The 22,670-nt window shown below is 47.1% G+C and overlaps 1 protein-coding gene across 6 annotated transcripts in view; it reads right to left on the bottom strand.

Annotated features, from left to right (window-relative positions):
* LOC122389875 (obscurin-like) overlaps positions 1-22,670 on the bottom strand; it is a 95,306-nt gene that overhangs the window by 883 nt on the left and 71,753 nt on the right. For all 6 annotated transcript variants that reach the window (XM_043382336.1, XM_043382337.1, XM_043382335.1 and 3 more), the window contains 11 exons: positions 18,972-19,116; positions 18,316-18,513; positions 17,878-17,987; positions 16,963-17,264; positions 12,128-12,292; positions 11,756-11,939; positions 11,346-11,513; positions 10,900-11,014; positions 1,152-1,332; positions 514-739; positions 151-256 (listed from right to left, as the gene is read on the bottom strand). In XM_043382336.1, coding sequence (XP_043238271.1) covers positions 151-256; positions 514-739; positions 1,152-1,332; positions 10,900-11,014; positions 11,346-11,513; positions 11,756-11,939; positions 12,128-12,292; positions 16,963-17,264; positions 17,878-17,987; positions 18,316-18,513; positions 18,972-19,116 — 1,900 coding nt within the window. The remainder of the gene's footprint in view (positions 1-150; positions 257-513; positions 740-1,151; positions 1,333-10,899; positions 11,015-11,345; positions 11,514-11,755; positions 11,940-12,127; positions 12,293-16,962; positions 17,265-17,877; positions 17,988-18,315; positions 18,514-18,971; positions 19,117-22,670) is intronic.

Below are 22,670 nucleotides of genomic sequence, written 5' to 3'. Positions count from 1 at the left end.
AGTTCAGCCAAGACCGAAGGTAATGTTAAACCAAAAACTGAGACTCAAGCTACAGCTCAATATCAATGCGTGAAATGGTATGTCTCATTTTATGCCCAAGACCATTATTACGGATGTTACCAGCGTCCCACCAGAATATGTCCCACTGACCCTGAGGCGGTTGCCCAGGAAGACGGCCCGCTCGCGCCGCTTCAGCATGTAGTCGTTGGAGAGCAGCCACCGGTGCTCGGAGCACTCCTCGCACGTGGGCCGCTTGCTGTGGGTCGGGCGAACAGGAACGGTCAGCATAAAGGAGGGAAATACCGTGCATACATTTTATTATTCCCGACTTCAGTAGACTGGCATTCGTTTAGGTATGTGTCTACCTGAAAGTTATAAGTAGCAGAAGGCGCAATCAGAATAGAATTAAAAGCCAGTCTTTACTAGAGTCTAGCTAGAGATAGCAATTGTCCACATGGAAAGTGCTATAGAAACATCAACCAGCCCGTCTGCCTGCATTTTATCTCCTCTCACCTGGGCGCTCGTTTGAAGATCTGCATGAGGAAGCGCGTGGCCTCGGTGGTGATCTCGCGGTAGAGGTACTCGAAGCGGAAGCGGACGAAGAGGATGTTCTGCCGCGTCTCGGCGTCGGTCTCGCCGCGGAACGGTGACGTTCCGGACAGCAGCAGGTAGGTGATGACGCCCAGAGACCAGACGTCCGTCATTGGGAAGGCCGGCTCGTCGGCCAGCAGTTCCGGCGCTGAGAGGGAAGGAGAGTGTAAATAGCATGTCGCACCGAGCTGCGTCGACGGAACAACCGAGAAAAGGCGATAAAAACCGTTAGGCATCAGACTAAATGACTACCCGTGCTCCAAATTGTAAAACGTATGCTACAAGAAGCCCCCGAGGGGTAACAGGCTGGACCAACTTTGCTCTAAAGGGAACAACAGCGACAACCATACCGACGTCTGCTAGTGCTACATACGCAAGTTCCCGCATATGTATTATGAAGTCCTGGAGGACCTCATGAAAAAGCATTAGTTAGTTTTAAATTTAAAAATGCTGCATGAACGCTGAATGGAGTTTGCCCGTCTTATGACCTACCTACGCCTCTCCCTACCCGCTGCACGCCAGATGGTTCCTCCTGTTTGCCAATGAACCGTGATTCTTACCGGTGTACTCGAGCAGACTGCTGCGGTGGACCTGGGCGCCCAGCTTGGTGACCTTCTGGGCCGAGCCAAAGTCGACCAGTTTGACGTCCACCCTTCGGCAGCTGGTGAGGACGATGTTGTCGGGCTGCAGGTCCAGGTGGGCCACTCCGCGCCAGTGCAGGTACTGCAGGCCGTCCAGAACCTACAGAGAGATGGAGAGAATGATTATGAGACGGCCAAGAAACACATAGTGGGGATGAGGGTAGAAGTTGTAATGTGACGATTATTTCATAAATATGCAAGATATTACAACAAAAATTACCCGACGTTTCGTTTATTATAACTTTTTCAAGGGTAATGAAAAGACACACATTTATCTACGAGAACATGGGATGTGTAACAGCGCGGGCAATCCTTCGTAGTAACACTTCCTGTCTGCAAACAGGTCACAAAGAAACAATTCACAAATCATAATCTCTCCTGACTAAAGATGCGGCCACAGAAGCAAGCCTAAAAAATCCATTTGAAATATTCAAAGTTTGACCAGTAGCGATAAATGCCGCCTCTACAACTTTTCGCTGAACTTTGGAAAAATTCCTGTCGACACTTGTAGCCCCTGTCCAGTTAGGCAGATGCCCTTCTTCCTCTGCGTGAACAACAAAGGCGCTCGAAACTCTATGATTGCGCATGTCTCCCTTGTGCTCGCGAACCCTCGTTTTTAGACCCCTTCCCGTTTCCCCGTAGTACACGCGTGGGCATCCACCGCAAGGAATTTTATACACTACGCTATCTCTGTTTGACTCTCTTTTGTTTCGCTTGAAAATTCCGTCTATTTTCTGTCCTCCTTTTGCAACAATGGATAGGGCCGGGCCCACCAGCTTTTGTACCTGTTCAGTAAGAGGGGAATAAGGGGCTATCACCGACAGTGTATTCTGCGCGTGCCTTTCAGATACGTCAGCTACCCTAGTGTTAGATTGAGACCAAATCCGTTTAGCTTTGTCCCTGGTCTACCGTAAGCCCACTAATAGGAATGACCTCATACATTATTTCTCGGGACACAGTCAGAAGGTAAAGTCTGGGGTCGTTATCGGATTCTTCTTGCGCGCCCTTCGAATTTGCTCACAAGACCTGCTACAGGAAGAAATTGATTACATAACCAATACATTCTTACAGCTGAGATACCCTTTGGCCAAACTCATATCCCTCAGGGACAAAGCTAAACGGATTTGGTCTCAATCTAACACTAGGGTAGCTGACGTATCTGAAAGGCACGCGCAGAATACACTGTCGGTGATAGCCCCTTATTCCCCTCTTACTGAACAGGTACAAAAGCTGGTGGGCCCGGCCCTATCCATTGTTGCAAAAGGAGGACAGAAAATAGGCGGAATTTTCAAGCGAAACAAAAGAGAGTCAAACAGAGATAGCGTAGTATATAAAATTCCTTGCGGTGGATGCCCACGCGTGTACTACGGGGAAACGGGAAGGGGTCTAAAAACGAGGGTTCGCGAGCACAAGGGAGACATGCGCAATCATAGAGTTTCGAACGCCTTTGTTGTTCACGCAGAGGAAGAAGGGCATGTGCCTAACTGGACAGGGGCTACAAGTGTCGACAGGAATTTTTCCAAAGTTCAGCGAAAAGTTGTAGAGGCGGCATTTATCGCTACTGGTCAAACTTTGAATATTTCAAATGGATTTTTTAGGCTTGCTTCTGTGGCCGCATCTTTAGTCAGGAGAGATTATGATTTGTGAATTGTTTCTTTGTGACCTGTTTGCAGACAGGAAGTGTTACTACGAAGGATTGCCCGCGCTGTTACACATCCCATGTTCTCGTAGATAAATGTGTGTCTTTTCATTACCCTTGAAAAAGTTATAATAAACGAAACGTCGGGTAATTTTTGTTGTAATATCTTGCATATTTATGAAATGAGGGTAGAAGTTGGGGCTGGCGTCTTTAATGCGTTACATGGGACAGACAGGCAACTCGGCTCAACTATTTCCGTTGTGTTGTTATACTTCTTAAAAAGCTGAAACTCTGCTTGAGGCTCATGATGAATAAAATTGATATAAGAATAACCAGTAACCTCATAATATAGATCAGAAATAGGAGGCAAAAAGTTATATTTAAAATTATCGAATATTTCGCTCCTGGAGCTTCGTCAGCGATAATTACAGAAAAACATATACGTTTTAAACATGGAACAACAAAGAACATGTGGCGCGCTAGCGCCGGTAATTTAGCTGCGGCGTGTCCGCCCAGCCCGGCCGCCCTTTGCGCCGCCAATCGCCGCCTCGCGCAGTGTTTACTATTTTATCAAGAACGTTTGTTTTCCTCTTTTATATTATTGTAAATGATTTATTATCGTCACTTCTGTTTTATAGTTTTCAGCCGTATTTAATATCTGTCCTTGCTTTACTTTGTTGTAATTTCTGGATTGACTTTTCGCCGTTTCTATATACTCGATTCGTTTTTGATTATGTAAAAAAAATGTTTTAATTTTTGGCTCTGTAGTTCCGCCCCCGTTGACTTCCTGTTCGTTTTTTGATCTTTATGGCTTTTGGCACGTGCTCTCAGTTAAAATAAAAATTTAGTATCCGTACGCAGAGTGTCAGAGAGGCTGAGTATTTCGACGAGTTCCTAGTTTTATTTCTCACGTTTTTCGCCCAGTTTTAACCCATATCTAACCATCGTTTCACTGTTTATTTCGTTCTTTCATTGTGGGTAATTCAAATTTCCTTTCCTCCGAACACGCACCTATTTACCCTGAGACCCACATTCTGGTGACCCCGACGTGATTTGAAGTGATGAGTTTAACCTGTTGATATATCCTGTGATTTTGTTGCCATTTTTCATGCTTTTTGTTGCTAATCTTGACCATGCCTACCTACTCGTCATGCCTCACTCTGACTGATGATGTGCTTGTGGCTGAGTCCCTGGCCCTGCCTTCTGCTGTTGGTGCTGTTTTCGCACCCGTGTGCAGCCTGACAAACCAGCTGTCTCGCACTTCCACTGAGCAGCCTCCCGCCGTCAACCAGCACCAGCAGCAGGACGAGAGAGGCGACCAGCAATAAGCCGACACGACCCTGCTGCACAGGATGACGACCCTGCCGCTCAGGACGCAGCCGCCCCTCCTGGGGCCTCTGTCAAGCCGCACCTGGCAGGAGCTCCGCCGATTGACTAGACCAGGTGCCTTCCTGGTCAACCAGTCATGACCAGCCACCTCCAGTCCAGGCTCTCCTGTGCCTGCGACCCCTCCATCTTGGAGCAGTTCCAGCCTGGGGAGACCTGCGACGCCTGCCCAATACCTGCCAGCCACATAGACACCGGCAGCTCGCTTCCAAAGTGCCAGCCCAAGATGACTGCCGCCTGTACCAGCAAACGACACAACGTGGACTCGGTGCTGCCCGCACCGACCCGGACCGACGAGCTGCTGGTCACCGCGCCGCCACCGGACGCCGAGCCGCTCGCCGTCGAGTCGCCCGCCGCCGTGCTGCACCCGGCCGCCGGGTCGCTGGCGACCGCCGCGCACCGGACGTCGATCCGCTCGCCGCCTCGCCGGTCCCGGCCGCCGGGTCGCTGGTGACCACCGCGCAGGCCCCCTTTTGTGTATTGTGATGTAATGTGATGCGCTCCGCGACTAAGAGGGGGAGCAGTGTGGCGCGCTAGCGCCGGTAATTTAGCTGCGGCGTGTCCGCCCAGCCCGGCCGCCCTTTGCGCCGCCAATCGCCGCCTCGCGCAGTGTTTACTATTTTATCAAGAACGTTTGTTTTCCTCTTTTATATTATTGTAAATGATTTATTATCGTCACTTCTGTTTTATAGTTTTCAGCCGTATTTAATATCTGTCCTTGCTTTACTTTGTTGTAATTTCTGGATTGACTTTTCGCCGTTTCTATATACTCGATTCGTTTTTGATTATGTAAAAAAAATGTTTTAATTTTTGGCTCTGTAGTTCCGCCCCCGTTGACTTCCTGTTCGTTTTTTGATCTTTATGGCTTTTGGCACGTGCTCTCAGTTAAAATAAAAATTTAGTATCCGTACGCAGAGTGTCAGAGAGGCTGAGTATTTCGACGAGTTCCTAGTTTTATTTCTCACGTTTTTCGCCCAGTTTTAACCCATATCTAACCATCGTTTCACTGTTTATTTCGTTCTTTCATTGTGGGTAATTCAAATTTCCTTTCCTCCGAACACGCACCTATTTACCCTGAGACCCACAAACACTGCAGAATAAATAGCAAACTCATGCTACACTTCGCAAGGGACCGACATTTTTGGTGAAGTTCGAATAGGTACAATATGAATGCATGTATATAGTGTACGTATTTACAATATACACGTTTATAGGTACAATAAACAATAGCTTTACATATAAACATAATCGACTACATGTGCATACATTACACATAATATCATCAATTATTCAATTATTCACATGTGATTGTTATTATGTACAGTGGATCTTATTAGGATCTCCAGACGTAACTAGATGGCGTTGAGCCTTAGTCGAGTCCATGTCAAATTCAAGGAGAGGTCACTACCGAGCTGGGCCCGATGGGGAGGTGGGCGGGGGGTGAGGGGGGGGGGGCGGGTGGCGAGGTCACGACGGTGCGGGTGACCTGTCAAACAGCCCCGGCGCGGTGGGGCACTGCCGTAGGCAAATGGCGCACTCCAGTGTTGTTCCATATCGCGGTGGTGGGCCGGGCCAGGCCGGGCGGCCGGTTAGCTTGGCAGCTTGGAAGGAAAGGATAATGAGGCATGGTTTTGCTGTGGCCGGTTCACCTACTGTTACTTATGATGCACCCAGAGTAATGCAAATGTGGCGTTGATAATGCAGCTGGCAATGGAATGCTAGCGAATGCTCCGAGCTCCTAGCTATAAGGATTAAGGTTATTTATGTCTCCTGAAACTTTCATTGGATATAATTCAAGCACTAGAAAGATCGTATTCGTTCGCCAGTTTTTTGACCGGCTGGCGTTTCTTACGTAGAGCGCCCTGGGCAAATATTTAGGTATAACGCAGGTGATTTTTTTTTTGCTGGTAAGACGCCTTTAGGGTCAAATCAAGCAGTGGCGGCGGAACACCTTTAATGAAGTGGGGGCACTGCCGACTTTTGGTCCCATTCTTTCCATGCAACTCCCATAGGGCTAATGTTAAAATGCCAAAATCAAACGGGGGCACGGTGCCCCGATGCCCCCTCCCCCGTTCCGCCGCCACATGGAATCAAGTCGCTAAGACTTAAAGGGACCCTCCCACCTTCAAAAAAGTTAATGAATTGGCATGAAAGTGATGTCGCTCGGTTCAGGAAGAGCGAAAACGAATATCTACCAAATTTCACCGAAAAATATTCACCGGTTTTCAAGATATTAGACTTTTTCTATTGTTTACTTTCTGGGATCTCCGCTGTTCCTAGCGACTTTATTTGAAAGTGCGGCATTTGTTGCGCGCAAAGCAGAATATACCACCGCGTGCTACCAAACGTTTTAGTAAAAGATTTAAAAATCGTTAGACCTCCGCTGACGTCACAAATTCTAAGGGGGCATACCAATGCATTAGCCCCTTAGAATCCGAAAACTGCAAGTTTGAAATTCCATATCTCCGAATTAAAGCATTTTTCGATGTTGTGAGTGCCCAAACCGGTATTTTCAGGCCATGGCCACCAATTTGGCTATCTCAACTCAAAACTAATGTTAAGGTGGGAGGGTCCCTTTAAGAGACGGTGAGGAAAAGTGGACGAACGCCACATTTCTGTGCATGAAGTCTCGAGTTAAAAAAGCTAAAAGTTACTATACGTGTAAGCTAAAAAAACAATAAGATCAGTTAATAAGAATATTTGACCCGAAATTAACTTCTGTTCTGTCTGACCATGATTGCATGTATGACCCCGGTCCAGCCTGGTTCAACTCGGTCCAACCTGGTTCGGCTCCCCCTTTTTTAATATAAATTTGGCCCGAACCTTTTGAATGGAAGGAATCACAAGGACACAGTCCCCGCTAAGCTGAGCTTGTTAAGCGTTGACCCTGCCATCTACCATCCGATCAAGCAATTCCTGGTCTATTGCAGACTATGGTTTTGAGGTTTAGTCTATGGCAAAATGGTCTATGGTTTAGAGTCCAAATTTTAACGTGCGCACATAGCCGCGCACGGCCGGTCCCCTCACTGACTTCGCCTGGCAGCGGCCTGCCACCAACCACAACCATACCCGTCAGGAGGCTAAAAAACGTCAAGCACACGTCGCGTTTCGAACCCGGACTTTTGCAACCGGGACGTGCGCCTTCACCACATGGCACATGGAGTCCAACGCTCTACCGACCGAGCTACCGGGACGGACATTTACCTTGGGGTTTCGCCTCGTGACATTGAAAGACGTCAGACATTTTGGCCGAACTTTAGCCGAAACACTGAGCAAGCTGCGCAGGGCGATCGGTGCTCGTAGCGTTGAGGTTGGGTAACCTGTGAGCTGAACGCGATGTCGTGAGTTCGAGCCCCACTCCCGGGTCTGGTTTTATCTAGACACAACCAAAACCTTTCCTTCTACTGCAACACAGCTAAGCACGATGACATCTTTCCCCAATATCCTCCCCAAAAGTCAAAATTATCGCTTATAAACATTTAGCTAAGTTTTATTTTTTTTAGGAAAATATTTTTGGTCATTTGTCTCTGGAGCCATTTCAACTCTTTTTTCTTTTCTGATTCTTTTCAACCCGATAAAACCCACCAAAACTTAGATTTCAATTATCATTGTTCAACATTTTGGCTGGAACTGACGCTGCCTCTGGCTTGCCCGTTTGTTTGAGATAATGATTCCCTTCAGTCGCATTCTTGCCGGTTCCACATGAACAGGATACCACCATACCGGAGTGAACGCACCCGCAACCATCATCCCCTCCCCTCAGCCTCGGCGCAGTGGCGGGCGGCCCTGGGCGGCCCACTCCCGGGGCTACGCACGCCCCATGCGCCGTGATACCGCGTCACTCCCCCTCCCTCCTTCCCCCACAATGACCGGTGACCTCACTTCCCTCGTGATTTGGACTCGCCCTACCCCGACCGTAGCGCCACGTGGTGGCTCTGGAGATCTTAAATAGACCCACTGTACACTTCACACTATATGTACCCAGAAAAGTTTATGACGCATTTACATTTTGAATGATGTTCTCTTTATGATTATACAATATATACATATATATCATATACTACACATATACACAGAGGAAGCATTATACAGATATATACAGATGTTGCATGTACAATGCTTACATATATTTACATATATCTATGAGTCATATATCATCTATGTACAAGTGTCACGTACAGTATATATATATGTATGTCTAAGGCTGCAGCCGTGTCAGCGGCCACGAGGTAGTCTGGGTGTTAAGTGTAGGTCTCTGGTCTCGGATGTACTTACATGGACTCTTTTATTTTTCTGTCCGGACCATCCTTGGCGCGAGCCAGAATGCTCATATTAAGGTTGTTGCATGTCAGAGGGGTGTGTAGGTGTTGGTTTTGGTGAGAGCCAAACGGTGTGTCTATGCGTTTGTTGCGTGCATCTCCAAGGTGTTCATTAAATCGTTTCCTTATCGAGCGTCTGCTTTCACCGATGTAAAAGGACTGGCCCTCGGGGCACAAAGAACAATCAATCCTGTAGATGGTGTTTTTGAAGTGGCACTTCCCTGCAAGCCCTGCACAGCATGTGTTGCAGCGCCTGCCTCCACCTGGACAGGCAGGAGGACTGAAGGCTGATTTAATCAGCTTCTGGCCGACAGTCTCGCCGCCTTTCCAGGCCACCTGAAAGGCAATTTCACTGCGCCTCACGATGCCTTGCACTATGTGGCACAATTGATCGTCCACGAATCCACGGCAGGAGGCCACCAAAACACATAACAGGACAGACACAGGCACACGAGGTCAGCACGATCAGGTAAGAGCCTACAAAACCCCACTCGTTCTGCCATTCGTGGACGATCAATTGTGCCACATAGTGCAAGGCATCGTGAGGCGCAGTGAAATTGCCTTTCAGGTGGCCTGGAAAGGCGGCGAGACTGTCGGCCAGAAGCTGATTAAATCAGCCTTCAGTCCTCCTGCCTGTCCAGGTGGAGGCAGGCGCTGCAACACATGCTGTGCAGGGCTTGCAGGGAAGTGCCACTTCAAAAACACCATCTACAGGATTGATTGTTCTTTGTGCCCCGAGGGCCAGTCCTTTTACATCGGTGAAAGCAGACGCTCGATAAGGAAACGATTTAATGAACACCTTGGAGATGCACGCAACAAACGCATAGACACACCGTTTGGCTCTCACCAAAACCAACACCTACACACCCCTCTGACATGCAACAACCTTAAACTGAGCATTCTGGCTCGCGCCAAGGATGGTCCGGACAGAAAAATAAAAGAGTCCATGTACATCAGAGACCAGAGACCTACACTTAACACCCAGACTACCTCGTGGCCGCTGACACGGCTGCAGCCTTAGACATACATACATATATATATATATATATATATATATATATATATATATATATATATATATATATATATATATACTGTACTGTATACTGTATATATACTGTACGTGACACTTGTACATAGATGATATATGACTCATAGATATATGTAAATATATGTAAGCATTGTACATGCAACATCTGTATATATCTGTATAATGCTTCCTCTGTGTATATGTGTAGTATATGATATATATGTATATATTGTATAATCATAAAGAGAACATCATTCAAAATGTAAATGCGTCATAAACTTTTCTGGGTACATATAGTGTGAAGTGTACATAATAACAATCACATGTGAATAATTGAATAATTGATGATATTATGTGTAATGTATGCACATGTAGTCGATTATGTTTATATGTAAAGCTATTGTTTATTGTACCTATAAACGTGTATATTGTAAATACGTACACTATATACATGCATTCATATTGTACCTATTCGAACTTCACCAAAAATGTCGGTCCCTTGCGAAGTGTAGCATGAGTTTGCTATTTATTCTGCAGTGTTCTTTGTTGTTCCATGTTTAAAACGTATATGTTTTTCTGTAATTATCGCTGACGAAGCTCCAGGAGCGAAATATTCGATAATTTTAAATATAACTTTTTGCCTCCTATTTCTGATCTATATTATGAGGTTACTGGTTATTCTTATATCAATGTTGTTATACTTCGTTTTTTTTTTTTTTCAAAAGGACGCTGGCTCCAAGTATGTTTTTCGAACAAGCACGTGTTTTAGCGAGCAAAACGAGCAAAAACTGAACCTGAGAAAATCGAACGTCGACTAATTTTAACATGTGATTTCTTCCCGATAATTTCCATATGTGCATTTTGGAACCAGATATGAGAACAGTGGTGACGTCATGCTGTTGAACATGTATTGCAAATTGCAATGTAACTTATAACTATCATGCACGGAACCGCTTACTCGATTACAAGCTCGGCAACAGTAAAAACCAAGTTCCACCCAAATTCGTTGACACTTGTCCCATTGCACGGTCATTTGGATGCCTGCTGCCACCAGTGGCGTCATCATAGTATGTTCATTTTTATGAAACAATTTCCAGCTACTTACCGTGCACAATTTGAAATCGATTATTTTTTTCGGTAAGAAATTCTTGGCCAGACTCTGAAGCAGCCAAAACTCACGTGAGAGCTTCGATATTGAACTTTGAGCCAGCGTCCTTTTGAAAAAAAAACGAACTATAGCTTTGACTGACCCAAGTTGTTGAAAGCCTGTAAAATCTCTTCAGCCGAACTTACCTGGGTGACCACGGTAGCGACCATGTTCTCGTTGTACTCGTGCCGTAGCTGGAAGTACGTCAGGATGTCGAGACCCTGCAGCTTCTCCAGGATCAGCACATACTGCGTGCCCATCCTGCGGGAGGACGGGCCAGTCAGTGAAGGTTTGGCACTTGAAAGGAAGGGCGTTCATTGCCGACTTCATTTACACGGGAGATGTAAACGGCCAGCGTATTATCGTGTCGGGACATATTGATATTACTTCGATTAGCTGAATCGGCAAGCTATTAGGGGAGAAATGGAGGAACATTTACTGTCAGGGACTATGGGGGAGATTGCTTATAAGATATTATTGAGAGATTATGCGCTACGTTACGGTGGCCGAAATCATCGATACACAGGCCCTCACAAACTATTCGCACGGTGTTCACTATTCATCCTACTACACCCGTCGCCAGTCCACTCACTTGAAAGCGTCGTAGAGCGCGGCGATCCGCTCGTGGCGGAGACTCCTGATTGCGCGGTACTCTGCCGCCGCCAGGTCCCGGTTCTCCTCACCGGCCTCGATAATCTTGGCGGCACGCACCGTGTCCGTGTCCTTCTCGACGCACTTGGCGACCAGGGAGAATCGGCCTCTGTGAGAGAGGAATTGAGGGTCAACTAGAAGAACGACGTGTTAGTAGGCTATGAAAGACGACTATGGCTGAGTGAGGAAGCTGGTAGATCTGAGACGAGAAACAGCCTAGTGAATTCGGGAAAACAGCGTGTCTAACGAAGGAGAAAGGGTCAGCCGAAAGATCGAGTTTGAAGTCAGATTAGGATTGTGTGGTTCATCTGAAGACAAAGAAAGCTGCACTCACGAGGAACCTGCACTAACCGGCTGATCTCTGCGAGGAAGCTGTACTTCTGCTGGGGCGATCCCTCGGTCAGCTCCACCGGCGTCTCCTCGGCCGAGTAGTCCAGGGTGACGCGCGCCTCCGGGTTCTCCGGCTCGCGGCCCGTCTCCGTCATCTGCTGCAGGTACTTCTCAGCCTTGGTCACCATCACTGGCTTCTCCCAGCCTGCGCGAAAGGGAGAGCTATAACGCTAGCAACCAATGCACATAACACAATGTTAGCATACATTTTACATAGGTACCGATTGCGAACTGTGGAATTCATTATAGCAGAAAGGCAGTCCAGTGATGGTTTGTTTTACTCAGTGTTTGTGTGTCAGTGTGCGCTATTTATGAATAGTTTATTCATCTCACCGAGTTTCCTGGTGCGCACGGTGGGGCTGGGCACGCTGTAGCCGCCCCAGCCGAACTTGTTGAGCGCCCTCAGTCGGAAGTGGTAGTTGGTCTCGGGCTTCAGACCGCGCACGCAGAAGAACTCGTGGTCGATGTTGTTAGCCACGTCCTGCCACTCGTGGTCCACTGCGGAAAAAAGGCCGGTACAATCAGTCTGATCATATGTGTATACATAGGGCGATAAATTGTGCATATTATTAAGGTGCTCACCACGAAGTGAACTTTTTCATGCTCAATAATATAGCAGTATGTATCAGAAGTTATCAGTCTTTTTTCAGCATATTTTTTGCCCCAACATACGTCATGCATTTCAGACCTATCCCTACCACTCAGGGGCGTCGCCACGCCTTCCAAACTTGTACGGACAGTCAGTCAGGACCTAGTCTCTAGGACCCAAAAATAGGGTACCCCCAAATCCTGTTTTCTCGCCGGATTTAGACCACTTATTTTTCATCACAGCCCTGGCACTATGTTTTTTTTTATTGAAAAAATAGAAGAAAAAAATAATATGGGCCATCCGACCCATGTTTTAACATTAGTTTGTAGCCTCCTCACATTGCTCCACCAGACACTAATAATCATACTTCTCCGAGTTGAGCGTTTGTGTTTTAAGTGGCAGGACCTCGTCTTAGAAATTTTCACTGGGGGCAGGGCTGAATCTCTCAAATACAACATAGATATCATGTGCGATATAATGATGTACTGCTTGGCTTCTGAATCGCATTCAGTCCAGAATGAAAGAAACCATAGTTTTTGGACCCGCTACACCTTTTCTTTTAACCCGCGCCGTGCTGGTGGCCTGAACTTTCCGCCGAGTGCTGGGGGGGGGGGGGGGGTGGCGTTTTCACGCCTCCCGTCTAACTCGGTTCCCGGACCACGTATCGACACGCGGTAAGCGGCAATCGAAAGAGCGTCAAAAATAAGGAAGAAAACACTTCGGTCATTTTAAGGTCAGGTCAAAGGTCAGGTCACCAGAGGTCATCGAAGGTCAAATTGAGTCCATTTCAATAATTTTGGAAACTGCCAACTGCCAACTCGAGAACCAATAGGGCTACAGCGCCGCAGAAAAGCGCATTCGATAACCCTTTTACAGACCTTTCTGAATAATGTTCTCAGATTTGACATCAGTTCAACGGTTTAGCCTCTAGAGGGCAAACACTGTAAAAATAGCCGTTTTCACGACAAATGTTTTTCGGCAATAACTTTTGACTCAAGAGAGCCACGACATTACTTTTGCCAGCATCGTGTTCCTCTCGTCGAGACGCGTCGAATGAACTATTTGTTGACCTTGAAAGGTCATTTTTCAATTTGACATCAGGTCAAGGTCATGACCTGACCGAAAAAGGTCATGTTGCATATCATTCGATCCGTATCATCGAGCTGAACACATCTGACGTGTTTTCACCGCTATAGCACGCCTCTATCAAAAGTTATAGCCAAAAAACTGCTGGTGACCGTTCATGACCTGAGATGACCTCAGGGGCATACAGAGGGGTCACAGGCGCATTTTTCCAATTCAGTGTGTCGTGTTTACCTATGAACCGATGTTTGAGAGCGTTTTGAACGACCTTCGTCTAAAAGAGGCGCATTTCAATTTTCTCCCATTGACTTATAATGGAGAGGTCGCAAAATTGACCTGAACTTAGGTCACAGATATAAGAAATCCGATATAAACATTTTATACATACTGTTACTCATATCAATCGCTGAAAGTTTCAAAGTGGTCGTTCAGTCGGTGTAGCTATAACAAGCCTTTGAACTTTTTCTGAGGTAAGGTCACTTGACGTGACCTGGTGACCTGACCTTGAACGACCCGGGTCTGAAATTTTCACAACATGTGCGGAAATGATGTATGAACACTGGACAGGTGTACCAAAAACGGCCGCCGCCGCCGTTTTTGAGATATTCGCGAAAAACCTGAGGGGGGGGGGGCGTAACCCCCCCCCCCCCAGCACGGCGCGGGTTAAGTCGGTATTTTTTTACGATTTCAGCCCTTCATGAATACTTAACTGTTTATCGAAGTTCAAATATAACGAATTACTCCCGTTTTTCTGTTTTTCTGTAGTTCGTTTTTCTGAAAGAATCTTACTCCCGTTATAGCTATGAGGGAGACATCACTTGTTTGCATGTGCTTCTTACCTCCTGAGGTTCGAGCAAGGTAGAGTTAGAACGTTTCATATCATATATTTTCTGACTGAGAATAATCGAGCAAAGTCGACAATTGATGCCCTCGAAGGATCTGAACGTCGACATTGTCTTAGCCATTTATTCGCGGCTCCGCGAACGTATAAAGGGGGGGGTCCCCCTTGCCGTTTAGCCCCTGATCGACCTAGAGCTTCGCGGAAAAAACGAGCGTATTGCCCGTGACGAGAGGAAGCCGATTATACCCAATTTTAGGGTCCAGACTTGGGTCATTGGTTGACCTTCCAGGTCAGGTCAATGTCCCAAAAGTCGGGAAAATCGGGACCTGTTAGAAGTTAGAACGTCGTAAAGTGTCGCTTCTGTGGGGTTTTTCGGGGTGCTGATCACGAATATCATGTTAGTTTGGATCACAGGTGATGTCTTCATGCATTTAGGCCAGGTCTGGTCTGGTCAGGTCAGGTCAACCAGTAGGGGTCCTGCCGGGTATTCGTAGTAGGTGTCAACCACCTCTGACAGCTTCGTAACGTGTTACGAAGGCACCAAAACTACTTCGTAAATGTTCAAATGGTTGCTGAATTCGAATACAGCTCTAAAAACTAGCTTAGAAACATGTAAAACTCGAAAAGTGAACCGAGGTCATCAAAGATCAATGACCTGACCTGACCTTCAGGTAACCTTGACACCCACCCTAAGGCATTGGACCACCATCTTATCACATGTTTGAACGCTTAAATCCACGAAAAGACTGCAAACGCGCGGCTAATGCGAGCCGACATACGTCGAATCGCGATTCCGGCCAAACATGGTCTCGAAAAGTAGGTCACAGGTCAAAGGTCATTAGGGTCAGGGTCATGAAATTTTTAGGGTAGGTGTAAAAGTGATCAACTCGACGGTGCTGAAAGTTTCGTCGCGATCGGCCGCTTTTTACGCGAGTTATTTGCGAAAAACCGAGGGGGGTCCGTTCGACTCCCCCCCCCCTATACGGGCGAGGGTTAATACTGTGTGATGATTGGGTACCACAGTTATACCAGAATCGCTAGATGAATCAATATCAACTTACTGTTAACCCGCGCCCTGCTGGGGGGGGGTGTTTGAACACCCCCCTTGAGGTTTTTCGCAAATATCTCAAAAACGGCGGCGCGGAGCGCCGCCGTTTTTGGTACACCTTATCATACATCAATTCTACACATGTTGTGAAAATTTCAGACCAAGGTCATTCAAGGTCAGGTCACCAGGTCACTTGAAGTGACCTCACCTCATAAAAAGTTTCAATGTCTGTCATAGCTACACCGAGTGACCGATCGCTTTGAAACATTCAGCGATTGCTAAGAGCAATAGCATGTACAAAATGTATATCTCAGAATTTTGATATCGATGACCTAAGGTCAGGTCAATTTTGCGACCTCCCCATTATAAGTCAATGGGAGAAAATTGAAATGCGCCTCTTTTGGACGAAAGACATTATAAACACTCCCAAACACTGAATTACAAGTGGTTTAGACACACTGAACATGGAAATGGTGTCCGTGACCTCTGTTTATGCCCTGAGGTCATCTTAGGTCACGAATGGTATCTAACAGTTTTTCGCAAATAACTTTTGATAGAGGCATGCTAGAGCGATAAAAACGCCTTAGCTGTGTTCAGCTCGACGATACGGATCGACTGATATGCAACATGACCCTTTCCGGTCAGGTCATGACCTTGACCTGAGGTCAAATTTTCAAGTTGACCTTTCAAGGTCAAATTTTAGTTCATTCGATGCGTCTTGACGAGAGGAACACGATGCCGGTAAAAGTAAGCTCGTACAATGCTTGGGTCAAAAGTTATTGCAGAAAAACTGTTTCCGAAAAAAATCGGCTATTTTTGCAGTTTTTGCCCCCTGCAGGCAAAACCGTTGACGCTAGGTCAAATCTGAGACAATTACTCAGAAAGGGCGTTAATAGGGCTATCGAATGCGCTTTTCCGCGGCGCTGTAGCTCTATTGGTTCCCGAGTTATGCGTTGGCTTCTTGGAAACTTTTGACATTCGACCTGGAAATCGGCGAAATTTTGCCTTCAATGACCTCTGGTGACCTGACCTTTGACCTGACCAAAAAATTGACCGAAGTGATTTCCTCATTATTTTTTACGTTCTTTCGAACGCCGCCTTCCGCGTATCGCTACGTGGCTCAGGAGCCGAGTTAGAAGGGGGGGGTGTTCAAACACCCCCCCCCCCCCCAGCAGGGCGTGGAAATCCAGGACCCCCAGCCGGGCGCGGGTTAATTGAAATCATGGTATTTGCGACATCATCAAAATAAAGAAATGTCATTGGTATGAACGGTCTGTTTTCCAGGAAAATCTGCTGCAAATGAGAAAGCACTTGAAGTTTTGTCACTAAAACGAGAAATTCAGAAAACTATTCCGGGAGTTCAAACGATATTTGTCAAAACTTTCGCTATGTTTAAAACTTTCTTTATTGAATAAAAAAAAGTTTTTTCCCTGCCTCAACTTGTACGGACATTCCGTACAAGTTTTGGGGCCTCCTAAAACTTGTACGGACACTGTCCGTAGTGTTCGTAGTGGTGGCGACGCCCATGCTACCACTAGCGGTTTTACCACAGCTGGCAGGCATTCCGTCTCTCCCCTTTTATCCTCGTTCCTCCCCGTCGCACTCACTTGTCGGCTTCATCTGCAGCCCGTAGGCCAGGATGGGCGTGTGTCCGCTGTCCTGGGGAATCTTCCAGCGCAGCATCACCTCCGTGTCAGAGTGTTCCACGGGCTCCGGCATCTCCGGCAGGCCGGGCTCGGAGCCCATGAACAGGCGACACTTGGTGACCGTCTGGCCGACACTGTTACGAGCCACGACTTTGTAGACGCCCTGGTCAAAGTCAGAGGCCGGCTGGAGTTGAAGGCGAGACCGACCGTCGTCCTCTTCAATGATCTTGATGCGCTTGGACTCGCTGATGACGATGTCGTTCCTATTGGAACAGCAGTGATGTCAGGACTGGGTGATCAATAATTGGACTCGGGACGATGACGCCAGTTTTTGCTTCGTTTATTGTCAATTTATAATGGTACATTGGTATCAATTAAAACATAGTGCATTGATGTATATTTTTTTATGAATTTGGTCCGAACCTTTTGAATGGAAGGATTCACAAGGACAGAGCCCCCGCTAAGCAGAGCTTGTTGCGTTGGCCCTGCCCTCTACTCTCCGACCGCGCAATTCCTGATCTATGGCAAAATTTGGATTCTCAAGTTTAACGTACGCACATAGCCGCGCACAATAATAACAATTCAGTTACCTCAATTACGCAACATGGGATGTGATCAACATGACATATGATCTACGTACATATGATCTACGTACGATCTATGTACGTAGATCATATGTCATGTTGAACACATCCCAAAAAGATAAAAGATAGAGATAATAGATGTAGAGATAATAGGTAGATGAGATGATAGATGTAAAAGATAGAGGAGCAAGAAAATAAAATTTATAGTGCTTATCAGACTTATCGAATAGAGCTTATGTAGAAGTTATTCCAGCTCTTTACAAAGGTATGCTGCTGTAGCGTTTTGACTGACCTGAACCACTGTACGATGGGCCGCGGCTCCCCCACCGCCATACAGGACAGCTCACAAGGCTGGTTGTGCTGAATGGCCGTGTCGCGAGGCTTCTCACGGAAGAACGGGAACTGTGCGGCGGAAACTTGTGGTTATGACGTTGCTAAGGCTGATTTCATGTATGAGAACATAACATGGGATCTTGTTGAGCTTATGACAATTGTTGTTCAGTGCATATGAATAACCGCCTTGCAAAAATAACACATTGCTAGTACATCTGCTTTATTTTTACCGAAAGAGGTAGATGTTGCCAACGAAAATTTTGCGCATCAGCCTCATGCACTAATAATTTTCTATAACCACCCAGCCGCGACTTTTTCCCGTCTCCCAGTTCTCCTCCGCCTGGAAGAGAAAGGGGAGAGCCGTTTCCTCCCTCTCCCTCCCCTCCCATCAACCCACCTGTCCCTGGCGTTTGGACTCGAGCAGCGTCTCAGCCTCGACCACGGCGTCGGCCCGCGTTCCCAGCTCGTACCGCAGTCGACGCGGCACGTGCTGGCGCGCCTCGGCGTCGTACCGGCTGATGCGCGTCTTACGCTCGTCGTCTATCTCCTCGTCCATGATGTCGGTGAAACGACGCCGCTCGTGCACGACCGGTAGCTGAGACAGACAGGCAGAGGGGTCAGTGGGGAGAAACGGAACCAGATCTCCTCAGTGATGTAGATTATATGAACACAGCTTCCTTTTAGAGCTCATCATTTTCGAAGAGCCGTAGACTTATGTAGCTGGATACGTTGCTGGAGAATTAAAAGATGATCTCACTGTGACACCAATCTTCAATGACAATGAAATGGTTAATGAAAATTAAATTGTAGAAAGATCTTGGATGCTGGTAAAATTAGACCCGTGCCTTGTCAAAAATACAGAAGTATTTCGCTTCGTTGGCAGTAGAATATATTTTATAATGTATATTCTTTTACATTGTACATTAGAATGTATACGTCTGCATGTATAATTATACATGCAGACGAAGTATCATGTGCATTTCTGTAATCTATCGGTAATAGCATTCACACTAACTCTCGCCCTGTTCTTCCAGGCCTGCGTCTCTGACTGACCGTGCGGTCGAAGATGGGGTCCTCCCTGCCGCGGCGGGCGTACGAGGGCGACCTTTCGGCGGCCACCTTCATGTACTCCCGGAGACGGGCCGGCAGGCCGGTGTCCCGCAACTGAAGGAGGTACGTGTCCGGGCCCTGCTGGTAGCTGCGCGGGGAAACAGAGACAAGTTGGGTTAATCTTCAGTGAGACCGATGTACACATTCGGGTTATATATTCAGAAAGTCGGAAGACTAGATCGTCATGAATGTTTAACTCGCGAGTTGCTGGGGGCGTTAAACACCCCCACTTTTTCGCCACGTTAACCCGGCAGTTGCTGGGGTATTTCGCCACCCGCCGTTTGCTGGGGGGGGGGGGGGGGCGTTAAACGCCCCCAGCCGACAACTCGAGAACCAGAGGCGACAGACGAAGGAACGCGACGAGACGCTTTCGATGAGTATTTTATAAGTTGAATTTTGAGGTCACAGGTCGGGTAAAGGCCAGGTCAAACACCTGAAATCGGGCTTTCAGTAGCATGGACTTCAAAACCTCGCAATGGGCGCCTCTCGTCATAAACTCTGTCAAAACGGCGCACAATCCTTCATATAAGGCCTACAAGAGTGTCAGATCCATGTAGGGGTCAGTCAAGCATAGGTCAGGGTCAAGGTCAGGTGAACCAGGTAGGCACATATCCCCGAAAATCAATACTGATAGTCGCAGCCCGTGACACATGTTTTATGGGTAATTTTGGGCGTAGAACACGATGGTGACATTCATCTTATCATATCTGTACGGGTTCGGTTCAAAAAGTTCAATTTAACAAATGCATGTATCACGGTCGTGAAGTAGTCACGAGAAATTGCCAAGATTTAATTCAAGATTTTGGAAAATGCGGAACGATAATCAAAAATCGAAGATAGCTATTTGAGTGTTCATGGTATTGGCAGTCTAATGGCGTTTACGGCATGTCTGTATGTCTGTTCTGTGATATTATTTGATTTTTTGAACATGTGCCGTTTTTGGTCGAAAACTCAGAAATCATGACGTCACTAAAACCTCGATACCTCAAAAAAATTCTGACCGGTTTTTTTGAAACTTTGTCACAATAAACGTCAATCAATTTCCTACAGGTACCTAAATTTTGGTTTTATGCTATAGCGCGGCGAAAAAAAGTGGGGGCGTTTAACGCCTCCCCAGCAACTCGCGGGTTAAAGATAAAAACCACCTGTAGGAAATTGATCGAGGTTTGTTGTGACGAAACAAAAAAAAAAGTTCCGAAAATTTATGAGATATCGAAGTTTTAGTGACGTCATGATTTCAGCGTTTTCGACCGAAAACGGCATTTGTTCGAAAATAATATAAAATCACAGAACAGAGCTAGTGGCATAGCGTGAACGCCATTGGACTGACAATACCATGAAAAATAAAATGGTTTCCTTGGATTTTTTTTTATTACCGTACTACTATTTCCAAGGCTTGAACCTTGAATTTAGTTCATACTAAATTCATAAATACTGACTATGTAGGTATATCAAAACAACTCAAACAAGTATAGGTATAAGGTAGCATATACATATATAGGTATCCTATTTGCTCAATGCTCATACTATGCTCGTCACGCTGAAAGCGGTCATTCTCATAGAATACGGAAACAAAACGTGTGTGTTTTTTTCAACACCCCTGCACGTCAAACCATATAATTATGTTCCCTTTGCAACTTGCACAAACAGCTCCGTTGCACTAGCAAGTCGCCCACGTAGCGACGGAACGCCCTCAATTAAAGGGGGGCACTGCCGACTTTTGGTCCCATTCTTTTCATGCAACGCCCATAGCGCTAATGTTAAAATGCCAAAATCAAAGGGGGGCACGGTGCCCCGGTGCCCTCCCCGTTCCACCGCCTATGCCGAGCCTCATAGTGCTGTACGAGTGGTGCAGTTTCCCTATTTGTCCACCCGTTATCAGCCTCGGCAGCCATTGGTAGTGTTTGATAGGATAACGCCGGTAGTCGTATTAAGGTGAGGCGGAGCCAAGTGAGACGCAGTTGGTGCGGCAGGTTCGTCAAGAGACGACAAGTCCCCATGTACAGTTAAGTGACTGCAGGTAGCGACGAAACTGGAGTTACTCGCAGGAGACTGGAGGAACTTACTGAGGACTGGAGATTGGCGGTACTTGCTGGAGATTGAAGGTATTTACTGGAGACTGGAGGTACTTATTGAAGACTGGAGATGCTTAATGGAGTTTGGAGGTACTTCTGGAATCTGCAGTTTAGAGGCACTTACTGAAGACTAGATATAAGTACTTCCTGGAACCGGAGCTACTTTCTAGAAGCTAGAGATTTGAGGCACTGACTGCAGACAGTGGCCACAGAGTGCATTATAACTGAAGTTTGGAGGCAACCACGTAAACTTCAGGTAGGGATGCAAGTATAGAAATACTGACACTGTGTACATAAAGTGAGACAATGTCCTGATTGCAGTACGGAGGTCGACGGTTAGCACAGGTGTTGTTGCCCCAACTCTGTACACCGCTTTACAGGCGACTGTCGGTTCAGTCAGGGGACTTATCTGTTCAGACAGCTACCGACGGTATCACCTTGTCCGAAGACGCCATGGGAAATGGGCAGAGTGATTCAAAGAGGCTTCGAGATATAAAACGGGAAGAAGAAAAAAACATTCGCAAGATCCTGGCCATGACGAGGCGGTCGCAGAACCATCAGACAGATTTGAGCGGAGAAGTACCGGCTGCCGCGGCGGACGCCGCCATGGCTGTCTCGCCGGATGCCGAGCAGTACGCCATGCCGGCTGCGGCGCTTGCTGCCGCCCTGCAGGCGCTACCGCAGTCCGACAGACCCGAGATGGAAGGCTCCTGGGACGATGTGTTCGCTGAGTCTGAAAATTGTTCCCTGTGTCGTGAGGCGCTAATCGCCAGTCTCGATGAGCGTATAGCGACTCTGACGCGAGTGCTGGAAGCAGCGGACGATGATCCTGCTGAGATGGCGGCCGCGCGGGCGGCGCTGGCGCGCTCCAGGGCCTACCCGCATCTTGAGGAGTGGAGACCCTATGAAGAAAGAACCACCAGAGAAACATACAGAAGCGCGCTGGGCGGAGGTGTGCTGCCGAGTGAAGAGGCGTGTGTTCTGGCACTGTACCGGGACCTGCTGAACGGAGGTGAGCCGGGGGAGGCCGAGTGCAACACGTCCACTGGCGAGGACACCGTGGACAAGGAAGACCTGAAACACGAGCTGGTGCTGCAGAAAACACACAGGCAACGTATTGATTCCAGGTTTTGGGCCTTATTCCATATCTTAAATAGGTTAGATGATAAAGCTGACTGCTACACATCCGTCAATGCAGCCAGAACTGCCCAAAGAATGAAGGTGGAGCGTGTTCGTATGGACTGCAACGGAAGTCTAGCTGGACGGCCTGCTCAAACAGATGAACAAGATCAACCAAAGGATGAAGTTACCGGGGAAAAGCTTCTAGAGCTTAGCAAGAATATTGTCATTGGTATGGGTGTCTATACAAGCCCGTTTGTCACCAAGGCTGAAAAAATGATCAGCCTTTTAAAGCTGATTCGATGGAGAGTCGATACAAACAATATCATCAAGACACACTCCGATCATGAAAGAGAAATAAGTCACCAATTAGGGCCCATGACGCGGGACGTCCCAGATAGTAGGAAGCCTGCTGTGAAGCAGAAGGTCATGGTCTACTCACCTGATG

The sequence above is a fragment of the Amphibalanus amphitrite genome, unplaced genomic scaffold (assembly GCF_019059575.1).
Source record: "Amphibalanus amphitrite isolate SeventyFive unplaced genomic scaffold, NRLGWU_Aamphi_draft 000375F_arrow, whole genome shotgun sequence".
NCBI lineage: Eukaryota > Metazoa > Arthropoda > Thecostraca > Balanomorpha > Balanidae > Amphibalanus > Amphibalanus amphitrite.
Note: the sequence above shows the minus strand (reverse complement) of the source record. Positions and strands in the feature narration are given on the sequence as shown.